This window comes from Neofelis nebulosa, chromosome 2 (genome assembly GCF_028018385.1).
Source record: "Neofelis nebulosa isolate mNeoNeb1 chromosome 2, mNeoNeb1.pri, whole genome shotgun sequence".
Lineage (NCBI taxonomy): Eukaryota > Metazoa > Chordata > Mammalia > Carnivora > Felidae > Neofelis > Neofelis nebulosa.
The window spans coordinates 99,844,857-99,864,038 of record NC_080783.1 but is presented as its reverse complement, the minus strand read 5'-3'; the positions used below and the strand labels follow the sequence as shown (position 1 = coordinate 99,864,038).

General features: G+C 35.4%; 1 protein-coding gene across 2 annotated transcripts in view; it reads right to left on the bottom strand.

Moving 5' to 3' along the window:
* DPP10 (dipeptidyl peptidase like 10) overlaps positions 1–19,182 on the bottom strand; it is a 650,645-nt gene that overhangs the window by 471,062 nt on the left and 160,401 nt on the right. For both annotated transcript variants that reach the window (XM_058715478.1, XM_058715477.1), the window contains exon 3: positions 3,702–3,797. In XM_058715478.1, the coding sequence (XP_058571461.1) occupies positions 3,702–3,797 (96 nt within the window). The remainder of the gene's footprint in view (positions 1–3,701; positions 3,798–19,182) is intronic.

Below are 19,182 nucleotides of genomic sequence, written 5' to 3'. Positions count from 1 at the left end.
GCTCTTTGGGCACTGGGTTTCAAGTGGGATAAAATTTGGGTTTTCAGATTAGGGAAGAGATTGGGGCAGAGAAAATAGTGTAGGCAAAGGCATAGAGCAAGAAAGCTTTTCAGCTTATGAAAAACATCAAGAAGTTCAATGTGTCTGAAATACAATGTAAAGCAGAATAGTAGACAAGAGGCTGAGCTTAATTCTAAGAGGCTTGCTACAAAGGGAAGAGTTTGAAATTTATTCAATGGGGTCCATCTGATGTTTTTTGAGAAATTCATTAACAGTTTTTAGCTGGGCCTTATAAAGTTTTAGTTTACAGGAGAAGGAGACTGATGGAGGGACTGGTTGGAGATCCATGTGACGAAAAAATGGGAAGGACATTCTCTTTCTTAATTAGTTATAAAAATCACATAAACGTACCCATGTATTAAAGAAAATTTAGAGAGAATAATGTATAGGCAAAAAGAAAAAAAAAAAAGGCAGGCCAAAATCCAGCCATATGCACACAGCGATCTGCACACATATCACATATAGATGATATGATATAACATGCCATCAACACTGTTTTGAAGACGTCTTTATTCACTTTTTATATCATAAACATGTCAACAAATATCTATCTTTCTTTTAGTGACCACATAAATTAACATCGTATAGATATACCTATGGAGAGGACATTACCACAATATTAAAGATAACAGGATCAACAGCAATGAAATCCATAGCAATGAGATTATCAAAGCAGCTGGAAAGTGTACTGGAGACTGGGATTGGCATCTCAGAGTCAAACAATGAAAAAAGTTGAGTTTTAGACTTAAACATAGTGAGGAAAGCAGGGTCCATCTCTTATCAGCTGTGTTTTTGGATACATACTTTTTGCTTAAGTTTCAGTTTTCTGGGGTTCGTAGTTAACTTTACATACTATTCATGAAATATGTATAGAAAATATCTAGCACAAAGCCTAACACAGAAGGCCCTCAATTAATGTTAGGTCTTTTTTTGATGATTGATTGATCATCAAATGAATGTGGGGAGATGAATAATGTTATAGAAGATGGATTTCCAGGTTTCAAGGTGATGTAACTAGGAAAAAGATGCTATAAAAATGGAGATTTCAAGGATATTAGCAGATTTGGGGGAAGAGAGTTGTTAAGCTAACCATGAACATGAGCACCTATCCAAGGCTGCAGTGACATTCACAGATATATTAGTTGAGAAGCAGCATAATGAATGACATTGCTTCACGACAACCTAGACACGTCAGGGCCATCTCGACTCCCTCCTTCTCCTTGACCAGTAATGCAGTAAGTGCTCCTAGGTGACCTCCAAGAATCAAATGAAGCTTCCAAATGAGCTCAGCTTTGACTCCTTTAAGCCATGCATATACTAAGAAAACCTAGTGAGACATCTCATAAATAGATCACATTTCACCTTTTGATATAATCTGTGATAATGAGGCCAAGGTTACACATTTTATCCACAGAGTTCCCACTGTATTTTCTGGCTATGTGAGGAATATGTAAATAGGCCAAGTATCTAGTGATTGCCAGAAAGCAGATCTGAGCTGGATAAGAGAAATGAATGAGTACAAATCTATTCCTCTACTTGAAAAGCAACCCAGTATATACAATCTACTAACTACCAGTATGTCAATTTCTTCAGGCGTATTTATAGAGTGTCTTCCTCTAAGAGCTTAAATTTCGTTTCACCTTGTTTAAAAGCTTGTTTTTGAGCCAAATTATTTTATAAACATGTTAAGTCTTAGGTTTTACTTAGAGTATGATGAGAAGAACACTGCAGCTTTGTCCTAAGATATTTTGTAAGATTAAGTTTACCAATGATTGGTAAAGAAATCATGAAAAAAAATGATGAAAATAACTGACTGCAAATATGTTACTTTAGTATCTTGTAAAGTGCTAAAGTAGAATGTGTGTCCTAGATATTGAAATGTGGCTTAATTTAGCATGCAGTTCACTGCTTATGTATCTGTCCAGTCCTCTGGCACTTCAATATCAAAGTGTCAGTTATACACAGGAGTAAATGCCTCTTTAAATAGTCCAAGTTCACCTGAGAAAGGAGAAAAGTCCATGATTTTTTTTCTTGATTTCCAAAGACTATGCACATTTCTATAGTTTGGCCAAAACCGTGGTAAATAAAACAGAATGTTGCTGAACAGTTCAAATCTATTGACTCCTGATTTTTTCCACAATTTTTATGTCATCTCCTTTAATAGAAAATAGAAGTGCTAGCAAGTGCAAAGACAATTTTGAAATTAAAAACAGAAGAAATATTTGTGAGACATCCATGCAATGACTGGTAATGATATACCTCTCCATTAGCCTTCTTTAGTCATGGGGCTCATGTGAAATAAATACAGCGTACGTCCAAAGTAATCATAATGCAAGGCAACAATGTGGCAAATCCCAAAATTTTGAACAATTCAAAGTGAAAATATACAAATAAGTTAATAAAATGCTATTTTGTTTTCTCTATCAATAACACCATCCCCATGGCACACATTCATATCCCAACCAATTTCAACTGAAACTTGAGTTTATCTAAAAATAACAGTGGACTTCAATTAAATACATTCATTCATTTATTCAAATCGTGAGTGTCTTCTGATCTCCAGGAATTGTATCAGGGCCAGGTAAACAAGTATGATTTGGCCTCTGCCCTCACAAACTAAGTTACGTCCTTTTTATAGCTTCCACAAATTAACATTTAATTTGCAGGCATAAATGCACTTAATTAGAATATTAGAGAAGAAAGAATGGGGTGTATGTAAGATGATCTTTATTAGATGAAAAAGCAAAGCTCCTTTTATCTGTCATACAAATAATCTAGTCTATGCCTTGAAAACAAGCACAGTTATTATCTCTAAATAAAGTGAAGGGCAAAGATTAACAGTTATCTAACCACAGTGATTAGAATGGTCAGGCAAACTGGAATATTCAAGAAATGGACACAAGACTTCCTTTTTACCAACACATTTCTTATCCAATAATTTCCCCTATTACCTTTCATTAAGAAAAACCAAAGTCCATAGAGCCATTCAGTGGTTTTTATTTTTCATTGTTCCTTTTTAAATCTAAAAGCTTTTTTAAAACTTTTGACAATAATAAAATCAGAACTAACCTAAGAAGAACTGAGATGCTTTTTTTGTTCTGTTTTGTTTTTGTCTTTTGGGGCTTTTTTTTACCAAGCCAGAAAAAGAAAGTGCAATATATTTCCATGTCATATGTAAGTATTTCAACTTTGCAAAGATTCTCCCTAGTTTGTAGCACTTAAATTTAAAAAGAAAAGCCACACAGAGAAAAGAAAACTAATCTGATTGCCAAATTTGAAGCATTTACATACGCAGCCTCCCAAAATCTATACTTCTACAAGTATAGATTTCTACACCAAAAAGCATTATCCAGAGAAATGTTAAGATTTAGCACATGCTTAAAGTCACAAAACTAGCAATCATGAGGCACTGCAGATATAGAACAATCTAATACTTGAGAATAATTTGAATGATGACCTATCTTAGGAACTGGCTTTCTCTCACATGAGCCAAGGTATTAATTTCTGATTAAATGGTACATTGGTATATATAATTGCTGAAGCATAATGCTAATTAAAATATTAGCTACCAAATATAATTATTTCATTTTAGTTACATGGAACTCAAAATAAATACAGCACATACAGATGTGTGCACGTACCATTGATCCACCGAGCTTCTGGGTCATGAAGCACAAAATCTTTCCTAAAGAGGTCTTCTAAAGACAATCTGGTTTCTGATGAATTTGTGAGTTCATCTAAAATAAAAAAAATCTTGGATTAGACACTTATGTTAGTTTTCAAAACTAATGAATTATAAAATTTAGAATATTTTGTTTCAAAGATATGTTGAGGACAACATAGTCATTTTAATATGGCCTTTGGCATTTGAAGCTTTTTGTTTCATGAACGTTTTCATTAAATTATTTTAAATAGTATAATTATCTTCATCCAGCACAAATTTAATAGATCAATCCCTTTTTATGTAATGATATATAATATAAAAGCAATTAAGAATTCCTGTTGTGCACTGTGCCCACACATTTTTCATGGTTTAACCATAATCCATTCCATTACTTTCCAAAACCACTTTGACATATTCTCCTAACGCTAAACTTATATTTTTGTTGTAAACACCAAAAATGAAAGAGTTGAGGGTCATAAAATAAATGATAAAGAAACTTCCCAACTCAGAAGGAAGTTCACCAAACAGAACGAATACCATGTTCCCACAATTACTACCAAACAAACACTAAATAGATTTAAAAGATAAACATAAAAATTCAAGTAATACAATTGCAGAATATTAATAAAAAGCACATTTATATAAGCCCCTGACATAAAAACTAAGTGCACTCCCCTTTTCAATTCAAAAATCTATGAAATGGAAGAATAATATGGATGAAGTACCCAAATCAGGCATAAGAAGCATGCTTTTGATACTAGAGGCGATAAAAAGTGAGCAGTATTTCATTTTCTTTTCAATAGCATTTTTTATTTACTGTATAAAATCATCTTTGTTACCTTTCAGCTGTGACCTTCACTCTGGTTGATACTAAAATGTCAAAGACATATACCAACCTCATTAGATATTGTTTTTTAAAGGTTCAGCCTTATTGCAGTGAGAGCTTTTGTTTCTTCCAGCTGAAAAGCTGTGGTAGAGAATCAATAACTTCAAATGCAATTTCCTTTCACATGAGTCAGCCATGTATTTAACCCACAAAAATAATCGCTACAAAACACCTGGAAAAAATAATACTAATGGCAATACTGAGAATTGTATGATGCCAAGCCTAGCGTAGGGCATTGGGATTATATATGGATTTTCAAAACAAAATGCCCCAGTTGATAGTCTGACACATCAAAATTTGAACTTTCTTCATTCATTCAACAGATAATGGACCTTTAATTTTCAAAATTTTAAATGAAGAACTTACTGTAAGATGCTGGAGACCTATCTGTCTGTCCTGAGGGATTCAGGATAAATAACTCTTAGATTAGACACTTATCTCGGGTCAGTTTTTTGAAACTAATGAATTAGAAAATTTGTAATAGTTTGTTTCAAAGCAACAAAGAATATGATAAATGTCAGAATAAGGATAAAGAGTATTACAGAAGTTCAAAGAAAGGAAGAGAAAGATCTTACAGAGGGAATTAGAGAAGGCCTAAATTATAAATTAAATTACCAACTCTCATCCATTGCTAGAGTGAATGCAAAGTGCTACAGACATTTTGGAGGAGGGTTAAGTGGTTTCTACCCAAACTAAACATACAATCCAGCAATTGTGATTTATGGTATTGACCTAGGGGATTTGAAAACCTGTGTCTGCGCAAAACTCTGGCGATGAATGTTTATAGCAGCTTTATGCATAATTCCCCAAACTTGGAAGGAACGAAGATGTCCTTCACTGGGTGAATGAATAGACAAATAGATAAATCCAGATGACAGAATATTATGCAGTGATAAAAAATGAGCCATCAACTATGAAAAGACATGGAAGAACTGCCAATGCCTATTATTAAGTAAAAGAAGACAATTTGGTTTTTTTTAAGTCTATTTATTTATTTTGAGAGAGACAGAGGCAGTGTGAGTGGGGGAGGAGCAGAGAGAGAGGGAAAAAGAGAAACCCAAGCAGTCTCTGTGCTACGGAAGCAGAGCCTGATGTGGAGCCTCAACCCATGACACTGTGAGATCATGACCTGAGCCAAAACCAAAAGTCAGATGCTTAACCAACTGAGCCACCCAAGTGCCCTAAAAGAAGACAATTTGAAAAGGCTATATACATTATATGATTCCAACTATGTAACATTCTGAAAAAGGCAAGCTATGGAGATACTAAAAATATCAGTGGCTGTGAGGAGTTTTGGAGCAGGGGTGGGAGGAAAAATAGGTAGAGCACAGAGGATTTCTAGAGCAGTGAAACTATTCTGCATGATCTGTATGATCTGTCATGGTAGATACAAGTCACTATACATTTGTCTAAATAAACACACACCCGTTTTTCTGACCAAGATTTTTGTTTCTGTTCCCAGGTAAATTCCACATATTTTGTCTATTGTTTTTTAATTTTTTTAATGTTTCCAGTTAATTTTGAGAGACAGAGAGAGCAGGAGTGGGGGAGGGAGAGAGAGGGAGACACAGAATCAGAAGCAGGCTCCAGGCACTGAGCTGTCAGCACAGAGCCTGATGCTGGGCTCGAACCCACAAACCGTGAGGTCATGATCTGAGCCGAAGCCACCAACTGAGCCACCCAAACTCCCCCATATTTTGTCTATTGTATCTTTTATGATACAGATGTTTATACAGATTTTGTTATGGGATCTTTTACAATACAGATATAGATGTTAATGTGAAAAAATACCTTATAAGTCAAGGGCACCACAGCAAATAATCTTATTTTCAAATAATATTTCAAATTACATATCAATAATTTGCAAACATCTTTCTTTATATGTCTTTAAAATCATATTTCAACCTTCCAAATTGAAGATCTTATTAAAACTGCCCCACATATGCACAGAAAATTGGAAAACTTTAACCATCGTGTAATATTATAGCTTTTAATTTAGAACTACTTATACCACTTAAATTTTATGTACATTTATAATATTGTATCTTTTTAAAAAAATGTTTTAAATGTTTACTTATTTATTTTTTGAGAGACAGACAGAAAGACAGAGCGTGAGTGGGGGACAGGCAGAGAGAGAGGGAGACACAGAATCTGAAGCAGGCTCCAGGCTCTGAGCTGTCAGCACAGAGCCCGGTGTGGGGCTCAATCTCATGAACCATGAGATCATGACCTGAGCTGAAGTTGGACATTTAACCAACTGAGCCACTCAGGCACCCCTATAATACCGCAGCTTCTATTTTTCATATATATCCTTTACTTTTTCTATTAGATTTAGTTATAATTATATAAGTTTATTACTGTGAACAGAATTCTCATTCTATTTTATTATATATTATATATAATGCATATATATAATATACAATTTTAAAGTATTTGCCGATTCATATGCAGTTTTAAGAAATAACACAGACAGGGGTGCCTAGGTGGCTCAGTCAGTTGGGTGTCCGACTTCAGCTCAGGTCATGATCTCACAGTCCGTGAGCTCGAGCCCCACATCATGCTCTATGCTGTCAGTTTGGAGTCTGGAGTCTGCTTCAGATTCTGTGTCTCCCTCTCTCTCTGCACCTCCCCGACTCACGCTGTCTCTATCAAAAAAATGAATAAACTTTGAAAAATTTTTAAAAAAAGAAATAACACAGAAAATTCTTTATGTACTTCATCCAGTTCCCGTCAATAACATGCAACACCTCGCATAATCAATATCAGAAATATTGATATTTATACACTCTATCAAAATTATTCAGATAGATTTCACATTTTACATGCATTCATTTGTATACGTGTGTGTGCATGTGTGTGTGTGTGGATGTCTCTGGCTCTATGCAATTTTATCATATATAACCAGCACCAGTTAGATACTCAACAGTTCTATCACTAGATAGAACTGTACTTTTACTACCATGGCCTCCCTCTGCAACCATTTCACAAACACTAATCTATTTTCCATCTCTGCAATTTTGTTATTTCAAGAATACTAGGTAAAAATGATCGTACAATATGCAAGCTTTTTGAAATTTTTTTTTCACTCAAAATTATTCCCTTGAGATCCACCTAAGTTGTTGAGTGTATCAGTACTCTGTGCCTTTTTATCTCTGAGTAATATTCTAGGGCACAAATGTACTATAGTTTCTTGAACCACTTACCTGTTGACACATCTGGGTTGTCCTTTATAGTTTTTGAATTATTATGACTACAGCTTCTATGAGCATTTTTTTAATGTTAGAGAGATAAAGAGAGTACAGGTGGGGGAGAGGGGCAGAGGGAGAGACATTAAGAGAATCTTAAGCAAACTCCATGCTCAGGAGCCCAATGTGAGCCTCAATTTCATGACCTTGGGATCACAACTTGAGCCCAAAGCATGCCAGATGCACAATCAACTGAGCCACCAGATGCCCCTTTGAGCATTGTTTAACAGGCTTTGTATGGCAATAAATTGTCCTTTCTTTGGGATAAATGCCACAGTGTGCAACTACTTAGTCACACGGTAAGCATATGTTCAGTTTTGCCAGAAAATACCATAGGTTTTTCTGGTCTGGAGCAGTTGCATTATTTTGCATATTCAACAGCAATATATAGATCCAGTTCCTCTGCATTCTTGCCACAATTTGTGTGTGTGTGTGTGTGTGTGTGTGTGTGTGTTTAATTTAGCTATTGCCATATAAATGTAATGATATCCCATTGTGGTTATAATTTCCATTTCCCTAAGAGCTGATGAACATCTTTTAATGTGAATTAATGTGAATGTAAACAGTGTATCTCTTTTAATGAAATGTCTGTTAATGCCCTCTGTTTCTAACTGGATTGCTTTTCAACATTTTTTATTTATTTTGGGACAGAGAGAGACAGAGCATGAACGGGGGAGGGGCAGAGAGAGAGGGAGACACAGAATCGGAAACAGGCTCCAGGCTCTGAGCCATCAGCCCAGAGCCTGACGCGGGGCTCGAACTCACGGACCACGAGATCGTGACCTGGCTGAAGTCGGACGCTTAACCGACCGCGCCACCCAGGCGCCCCTAACTGGATTGCTTTTGTTTGTGTGTTGGCTGAACTGTTGAGTTAGAAAGATCTTTATTCTAGATACAATCATTTGTCAGATATTTTAATTTCAAATATTTCTTCCAAGTCTCTATCTTGTCTTTTCCTTTTCTTAAAAAGGACTTCTCCAGAGAAAAGGCTTTTAAATCAATGTGGTCCAATTTTTTACTTAGTTTTCCCTTTTATAAATGATGTTTCTGCTGTCAAAACCAGGAGTGCATCACCTATTCATGGTCCTGAAGATTTTCTCCTACATTTCTTTTTTCTAACAGGGTCATAGCTTTATATTTTACATGGAAGCTCCTGATGCACTTTGAGTTACTTTTTGCAGATGGTGTGAGAATTAGTTTGAGGTTTATATTTCTTTTAAATTTTTGTCTACTGGATGCCCAGTTTCTTCAGCACCATTTGCTAAAAGCAGCTTTTCATTTTAGTGAATTATTCCATTATGTTGAATGTCAAATCAATGTTGAATAATAATGGTGGTAATGATACATCTATCTTTTTCTTCTAAAAAAAGACCTTAATATTTCTATATATCTTAATATGTCATTATTGAATAAAATAATTTTTCTAGAATTTTAGTAAGGAATCTCTACCATTCTTAGGTAATATTTTTATTACTATGTCAGTTAGAATTTTTATTTGAAATTATTACTATATCATTATACAGTTTCAGCCTCTTACATATAAACATTTCCCCCTCTTTTAATGCATTGATATAAAAGTTGTATAAATGAAATTCCTATTTTCAGCCACTTTCTATCTCTATAATAAAGCTCAATTGGCCAAGTGAATTATTATTATTATTATATACTGCTAGGTTAATATGCAAAATCTTTACTTAAATGTTTAGATCACTATTGATGAATGAAATGAGATGACCCATTGTTTTTCCATTTTGTGTCATACAAATCAGTTAACAGTTGAATATTTGTATTAAATATTTTTGAACTTTTATTCTCTGACCTTCAGTAAATTGATATATTTAATAACAATTATTCTTTTTTAATTTATTTTTTTACAATTTATTTTGAGAGAGAGAAAAAGAGCAAGTGGGGGAGGGACAGATAGAGAGGGAGGCAGACCCAAGCAGGCTCTATGCTGTCAGTGCAGAGCTCGATGCAGGGCTTGAACTCAGAACTGTGAGATCATGACCTGAACCAAAATCAAGAGTTGGACGCTTAACCAACTGAGCCACCCAGGTGCCCCATAAGAATTTTTCTTTTAACTGCAATTGAACCTGGAGTTTATTTTAAAATCAACTTATCAAAGTAATTCAAATTATTGTAATTAATCTTTCTTTTAAACAATAATCAGAGAGAGAGAGAGAGATGTGTGTTTTAAGGATTACTTTGGTTTTAATCATTACTTAGAAAATGAACTATATACTTCTTTTTTCCCCTTTATTTGTTTACTTCTTTCTTTAAATTTACCTTAGCTTCCAGGCACAATCCCTAAGGTCTCTTGAATTTTTTTCAGTCCTGGAATAAAGACATCTTCCACCTAAAAACTTCTCAAACTCACTTCTATACTCCATCTCCTCTCTCTTCAAGTATCTTCATAATATTTTGGGGTGTTCATCTTTTAAAATTAATATTCCTCTTTACAAATGCCCTCCAAACCCTATTGGGTATCTTCATTCTACAGGGGAAACTGAGCTGAGTAAGGTTAAATGTGACAAAGGTCTACGTGATTAGTAAGAGGCAGGACTGAAACTGGAACCTGTATCTTTCCAACTTACTAAAGTTATACTGTCTCTCCAAATAAGTTTTATTTCCTCATCCTCTTCAATACTGTATCAGTTAGATCTTTTTTTAAAAAAAAAAAGATAATACACAATTATATAAATGTTATTTTAAGAATATCCTTAATGTCTTTTACCCACAAGAACCCTTGTTCAAATTGAAATTCAACTACTTAGCGAACCCTCCCCAGAACTTACTAGAATTCCTTTCTAGTCCAACTTATCTGAGAAAGTACCATTGCCACAGTCCTTCTCTTTTCTCAGAGAGAGTGATACCACAGCACTCACTAAAAAGTAGGGCTTTCTGTTTGTTTTCTTCAAGACATTGGCCTATAACATGTCAGGAAATTTCCAGCTTAACCCTCTGCTCACTGTTGCATGCTATTTAGTGTTACAACTTCAGTAGCATTTCCAACCACATCCCATCAGCAAACATTTATAACCCACATTAGTATCTGATTTCTTAGGAACCTGATTTATGTTAGAATCGTCCAGAGAAATCTTATTATTTGATACATTTTAACAATTGTCTCTGTATGTGAACACAAAGCCCACACTTTGCAACAAAGAATCATGGACACCACTCATTCGTGCTGATCATTCACAAGGAACACTGAGAAGCTAAGTCAGAAGGAAAATGGTAACAGAATATAAATAATTTTAAGAGATGACTTCCTCATGTAAAACTTCTTTCTTAATACATCTTCATAAAATAAAATTCTGAAATCACTACCTGTTCCTAAGATAAAAAATATTACTTAATATCCACACGTCTCATAGCCCTTATTTTTCACAAATAAAGTACTGGGTCACATAACTCTAGTTACTTTGCAACTAAATAGGAGCTACCTCTCTAATGCGTGCATGCATGTATGTGTGTGTGTATGTGTGTTTGTGTGTGTAAACATGTGTGCAAGTCTGTAAACCTAATATGTGTTAACAGTTGCTAGCAAAATGCTAAGTACTGGTTAACCAAGTAGGACCCTATGATTATAGCTATAATTATGAAGAGCAGCACAAAAATGCACTGAGACGCAAGGATAACCAAAATCACAAGAGGACAGGGGAACAGAGGAGTGAGGGGGTAAGTAAAATAGGTAAAGGGGAACGGCAGAAATAGGCTTCTAGTTATGGTATGAACAAGGCACAGGAATAAAAAGCACAGCATGAGAGTGATGCCTTGGTGGCTCAGTTGGTTAAGCATCTGACTTTGGCTCAGGTCATGATCTCATGATTCGTGAGTTCAAGCCCCACATCAGGCTCTTTGCTGACAGCTCAGAACCTGGAGCCTACTTTGAATTCTGTGTCTCCCTCTCACTGCCCCTCCCCTGCTTACACTCTTGTCTGTCTGTCTCTCAAAAAGCAAATAAACATTGAAAAATTTTTTTCAATTAAAAAAAAGCACAGCATGAAAAATAAAGTCAATGATATTGTAGTAGGGATGTAAAGGGACAGATGGTAGCTACGCCAGTGGGGAACACAGCATTATATAGAAACTTGTCAAATCACAAAGATTTACTTCTGAAACTTATGTAACATTGTATGTCAACTATTCTCAAATAACAAAGGAATTAGAAACATAGTAATCATTTGTTAAATTGTTACAAGATACAGAATCTTAGCTAAAATACTCAGCTTTGCCAACATGAATGCAAAGACAGAACTGACATTAAATAATTCATGTTCTTTTTTCTGCTCTAGTCTGTCATTCAAGATCATAGACGGCTACTGGTATTTGTGTGCTTTCTTCCAAAAATCCAATCTTGCTTTTTAAATGGCCTTTTGAAATAAGTTGACTGCATAATCTTAGAAGAAAAAACAAACTTCTTTAGTACTGAATTGAAGAAAAACTAATTTCTGACTTTCAGTTCTTGGTTTCTCTTTATAGAAACCAATTGTGTTACTTTTTATCTAGTTTACTCTCCACATCAGAGGTTCAGAAATGTTTCTTTTAATTTAAATCCTATTTGAAATAATTTCCTGTTAAAATACTAATAAAAAGGAAAATCTAATCTGGCAGTTACTCAGAATTACCCATGAGAAGTACAAAGCCCTTTTCCTTTTCTGTTCTTGTGACTCTCTCTTCTCTCCAGATGACCACTGTACCAGCACCTGCATTTCCCACCACGCTGTTTAAATCTCTACTTAGTCTTACAGGTTATTCTCATTCTCTGTGTTTAGTGTCAGTCAGTTCGGGCTACTCTTTTAGTGCATTTCAATGTGAAACATGGGTAAATTTTTAAAGTTCACTGAAAGGATAATATCCCTTCCACACCTCCTTATAAAACTAGTTGAAAACACAGAATAAAAATCATTAGAGTCATTGCTAAATTCCAGACCTAGACAAAATATCTGTTGTTTGTACATTTCCTAACCAGTCAACAGAACTTAAAAGTTTTGTTTTACCACCTAACAGCTGTAGCATTACTTACCCTCTTACTTTCTAGTTTTCCCCCATTCTTTTCTTTCATTAGGATGCTGAAACACTATACAGCAGACTAAATGCTGTCAAAATTTATGTCATTTGAGATCAGATACACAATCCCAAATTCTCTTTAAAGCGTCCTCATTCATTACCCAGAAAATGAATAAACATTTACTAACTCTCAGTTAAAGAATTAGATAGTTCATAATGTAAATTTGATGAAAAAAAGAACACATTATTAGAACAGAAAAAAAAATCACAAGATGTGTCACAAGTTACACCTATTGCTTTTTTTTAAATAAATGTATTTACATAAATAAATACATGAAAATCATTAGGCAAAATATTCAGTTCACTTGAAGTCAGTCACTGTCATTATGATTGAAACATTAACATGTATAAGTCCAAAAAAAAATAAAAACAAAATGTATTGGTTAATAAGAAGTACCTTTAAAATTTTCAATTTCAGGGGGCACCTGGGTGGCTCAGTTGGTTGATCATCAGACTTTGGCTCAGGCCATGATCTCAGTTTATGAGTTTGAACCCCGCATCAGGCTCTGTGCTGACAGTTCTAAACCTGCTTCAGATTCTGTCTCCCTTTCTCTCTGCCCCTCCCCTGATCACACTCTGCCTCTGTCTCTCTCAAAAATAAGTAAAAACTAAAAAAAAAATTAAAAATTTCAATTTTGGAACCTAAAAATTTTTTTTTTGTTCTTTCGGAATATCTTCGCCTCTCACAGTTGTTTCCCTAAGCAAACATGTTTCAAAATGTATATTCTCAGATCTACTCTACCAAAAGTACAGTTGAGTTTCTTCTAGTAATTAATGAAAAAAAAAGATAAAATGTTCATTTCACTCAAAGGTCTATTTTGGAGGAAGGACACTGAACTATGTTGAATCCATGAAGTCAAAAATATGAATCACAAATAATACATTATTCTTTTCAGTGAAGGACACTTCAAGCAGCTTGTCTCTTACTATTGTGAACATCAATTCATCCATTGAAGCAGAAGCACCAAAAAAAAAAAAAAATAGTGCATCACATAACACCTGTTTTATGGTCCCAGAAAACGACCTCTGTTCCTTCTAGCATGCCAGGAATTTACTTCCAGATCTCTTTCTTTTGCCTTTTCTTATTCTAACATCTATCTTGTGGCAATAGCTAAGTTTCTTGAACAAAGAGGCCAGTCAATTCCTCATTAATTTTAAGATCTAGAACTACTTTTGAATCAGATTAACCTGGTATCTTATAAAGTCTACTAATATAAACTCTTCTAATTGAATTTATTCCCTAATCCAATTATCTTCCAATGACTGTTTGTTCCTTCTTGAGTCTACTTCTAGCATGTGGCTTTCATGTAGAAAGCCATATTATTATTTTTTAATTTTTAAGATGTTTATTTAGTTTTTGAGAGAGAGAGAGAGAGAGAGAGAGAGAGAAAGAACATGAGCAGGGTAGGGACAAGAGAAAGGGAGACACAGGATCCGAAGCAGGCTCCAGGTTCTGAGCCCAACGCGGGACTCAACCTCAAAGACCACGATATCATGACCTGAGCCGAAGACACACGCTCAACCGATTGAGCCACCTAGGTGCCCCAGAAAGCCATATTATTTTAAAAATACATATTAAAAATCAGCTATGTGAAAAGTTACCAAACTATGACCAAAGCTGTGTCTATACTGAATAGAATGAAGAAGACAGCTGATAAATAAGATAATCCATATTTATTTATGTGTCTCCTTCTTCCCCATCCCCACCTTGCCCCTTTACCATACATGGAAGGGATTTTAAGGAATTTTACATTAAATATGAAATACAAGTACCGATTGCAAAAAATTTGCCTCCTATGATACATTCACCTTCTCTAAGGTTCCCAACACAGTTTTGGACCTATTCTCCCATTCTCTGTTCTCAAACAAGAAAAGGCAATAAGGCTTCAAGAACAGTCATTAGAGCTAGGAGGTTGTAATCTAGTTCTATTCCACCCCTAACTAGCATGTATTCCCATGGCATTAGCACTCAGTCTATTCAGGTATCAGTTTCCTCTTTGTAAAGAGAAATGGTTGGAGCAAATGACACCACTGTCAGGTGTATTCTAGAAAGTCCTATAAGCTCTCTTAGGACAGAGATTGGAAGGGGAAGGACAGGGGTTACATGGTCAGAACTCTAAAATCAGAATGGCTCTGCTTTAGCATATTTTTGACCTCTTAATATATAATTTAATTGGAAATACTATGCATACACACTGGCATGCACATACACACACATAGCCTATGAAGCAGCTTGCATCTCTGAGATCCCCTAGTTTCTGTTACATTTTGCTCAACTTTCTCTTGTTTTCAGCAGAGGCTCTAAGTGCTCATCAAATAAAGAATGTATTTCCAGGTTCCGAAGGACTTAGTAAATGCTACCTCAAAATTGTCATCTCTTGAATAAATCAACCAAGAGCTTTAGGATTTACTCATAGGTTTAATTAGTCAAATTGGTCAATTATTCAAAATGCTAATCATTCTCAAACCTCTTTTTGAGACCTTTTTCAAATTAACATCTCCTGAGTTTGAGTGGAAAAGCTAAATATGAGAAATACACTTGAACAAAGCCTTTTCACATTTGAGAAAATTATGCAATGATGCTCTCTGTCTCTCTCTCTCTGAAATAATGTCCTTTTTTTTTTTTTTTAACTCTGAAGTCCTATGGTTCTACTTTGAGCCCTTGGGCTCCTCTGTAGACATGTTTAAGTTCTTCTCTCAGGTATACATACTGTTTATTCCAGTTACATAACTGTGAGTACATTTTGATTTCCTATCTTTATCTACAGAGTATAATTTGTGAACAACTAGTGAAAATGGGTCCTAAACTCAAATTATATACACAATACTATTACAGCATTGTCTTCCGCTTACGCTGGGTTGAAATTTTCACCCTTGGCACAAAACCAATGCGGGGTGCAATTCTGAGCACTTTATCGTTAGCCAACACTATTACTTCCTCATGTGCTCAATTAAAAAAAAATTCAGTTTCACTTGAGAATCTCTTGATACAGTTATAAAAATGATAATTGTATTCAGTATCACTATTAAGATCTTTTTAATATCTGTGCAGTAAATCTGAAGCACACAAAAACAAAAATAGGGGTACCCGGTTGGCTCAGTCGCTTAAGTGTGTGACTCTTAATGTCCACTCTGGTCATGATCTCATGGTTTGTATGATCAAGCCCCGCACTGGGCTCTGCGCTGACAGGGCACAGCCTGCTGGGATTGTCTCTCTTTCGTGTCTCTCTCTGCCTATCCCCTGCTCCCTATCACACTCTCTCTCTAGAAATAAATAAACTTAAAAACAATAAAAACAAAAACACTTCCATTGTGCATCAACTTGGAAGGTGTCTCAAGGAAAAACATCTTGGCAGCAGCTGGTTGTGCTCAACTAACCACTTTTTTTTTCTTCATGTAACATGAATTTAATGGACGTAATGAATAACAAACAATGACTTCACATTAAAATATAGGTTTCGGGGCGCCTCGGTGGCGCAGTCGGTTAAGCGTCCGACTTCAGCCAGGTCACGATCTTGCGGTCCGTGAGTTTGAGCCCCGAGTCAGGCTCTGGGCTGATGGCTTGGAGCCTGGAGCCTGTTTCCGATTCTGTGTCTCCCTCTCTCTCTGCCCCTCCCCCGTTCATGCTCTGTCTCTCTCTGTCCCAAAAATAAATAAAAAATGTTGAAAAAAAAAATAAAAATAAAATAAAATATAGGTTTCATTCACTGTCTGAAAGTAGACCATCCCTACAAAAACTTTGTAAGCTGAAATTGTGTAAAGCAAAGAGCATCCCCTGCCTTCTGAGACATCACATTATACCACTTCCACTTTTATTGAAGTCCTACATCACTATCTGTTTTTGCTAACCAAAAGAAATCCAAAGGGGATTTGCACTTCGACACTGTATGAATGTAAATTTTTCACAAAAACAAAGTCACACAATGCCAACTTTCAGAGAGTAAAGGATACCTGTGTCTGGCAAATGTTTGCCTTCAAAATGAAATGAACCTCTCATATAAAGCACACATGCATGCACGTATACACACACACACACACACACACACACACACACAAACCAAACACAAGTGGCTGTTACAAATTATAAAATTTAAACTTTCAAGCAAATATTTGCATTTTAGAAGGGTTGTCCTCTCCCTTGAGTGTGAAAGCTTCCCAAAACTTTTCTAGTGAGATTCATAAGTTGTACTATCAGTGATGTTAACTATGTTTTTGTTTTGTTTTATGTTATAGAACAAACCCCACCAACATTTGGAAAATTGGCATAACTCAGTGAACTCATATTTTGCAAAAGTCCAAGGCACAATGCTTAGAATCATGCATAGGTAAGAGATCCTTTTAAAGTAAAAGGTGACTGATGGGTTTAAATGTAGCAAAGTACTGATATTTTATTGACGTATTTTCAGATTCCACATGGCAACTAACCTTCAAGAATCAATCATTTGTTAACTTTTCAGGAAGGGTCAAACAAGGACATCTACAATTATGTAAAAGCTATTAAACTACATCTTCCATTTCTAACTAATTATGAGGCCATGATTCTTCATATATGTCAACTAAAACAACCTACTGCAAAAGAATTGACAAAGGGCACATATGAAAATCCTAATGTCTTTCATCCAGGCATTAAACAAATTTGCAAAAAATAAAAAATAATGCTGTTATATTTTTTGTTTGTTCTGAAAAATATAGCTATTTTTATTACATGTTATGTATATTTACATGTATAGTTTTATCATTGCCATTTTATGTGAATTAATCAACATTTTAGAAAAAAAACCTCAGCAATTAAATTTTATTATCTAACTCAGTAAATGTTGACAGAATTCAAAAGCCCAAAAAGTATTTTTTGGTTCCTCAAAAATCTGTTTGAATGCCCTACACTAAGCTCTACTGTGTGTACTTCATTATGTATTTTATTAAGTTTATTTTAGCCTATATTTCAAACTGCTAAGTTTATAGAACGTAATATTCTAGGTCTCTACTGTTGTGCATTTTCTTTTTAATTTGATGATATCATTAGATTTAATGAGTGTGCTCTATAGTATTTCATCTTCACAAACTTTCACAAAATACTTCTCTTACATTCTCTAATTTGTAATGCAAGAGGGACTAAATGGATAGATTTGTCACTGGTCAACATTTACTGGTATAATTAGTGTAGGGAATTGTGTAGGTGATAAAGTTATAAACTCTATGCTTGAAGGCTTCAAATATAGTAAGGAACTCAGGTTAATCACAGACGCCAACGCACATGAAAACCGCACCAGCAGAATTTGTCAACAAAGCGATATCAGTGAACATGGAGGAGTAGGCAGCTCTAAGAGGCTGTTTCCTCACAGAAACATTTAAAAAAAAGAAAAAGAAGAAGAAGAAGAAGAAGAAGAAGAAGAAGAAGAAGAAGAAGAAGAAGCAGCAGCAGCAGCAGCAGCAGCAAAACTGTCAGAATAAGCTTTTTCAGAACTCTGGAAAAGAGTCAGAGGTTCACAACAACCTAGCAAACATGGAATCAAGAAAAAGGCAACTTAAAAACAGTAGAAAAGCATTGTGGTGGGGCGCCTGGGTGGCTCAGATGGTTAAGCGGCCGACTTTGGCTCAGGTCATGATCTCACAGTCTGTGGGTTCGAGCCCCGCATCAGGCTCTGTGCTGACACCTCAGAGCCTGGAGCCTGTTTCAGATTCTGTGTCTCCCTCTCTCTCTGCCCCTTCCCTGTTCATGCTCTCTCTCTGTCTCAAAAATAAATAAACGTTAAAAGAAAAAAGAAAAAAATCTTAAAAAAAAAAAAAAGAAAAGAAAAGCATTGTGGCATTTTTCTTTGGCATTACTCCAATCCCCTCCCTGGCTCAGTGATGATCTTTAAGTTAACAGTCTGAATGTAGAGTATGGGACCCCGGTCCCTGGGTTCTGGAGGAAGCAGAGTAGATGCTTTCTCAAAATACTTTTTGTCTGCTCTGACCTGCCTGGGGTTACCTAAAGGACTGACCTGGGGTATTTATTTTTCTTACACCTGATCCAGAAAACTTAGCACAGAAAATCAGCGGATATTCTCAAAAACATTATAAGACAAATGAATAAGCCTGGTTGCCTGGGGAAAAAAGATACAGTTAAGGCCTAAAATATAGCATTCAGGCTAGAGAAGGAAAGCTGGGAAGAGCTTTCCTTTGAGTAATTAGACATTGAAGTGTTTACATATACTGGGAAATTCAGAAAAACACATGCATGCCCAGGGCAGGATGCATGTTCAAAAAAAGAC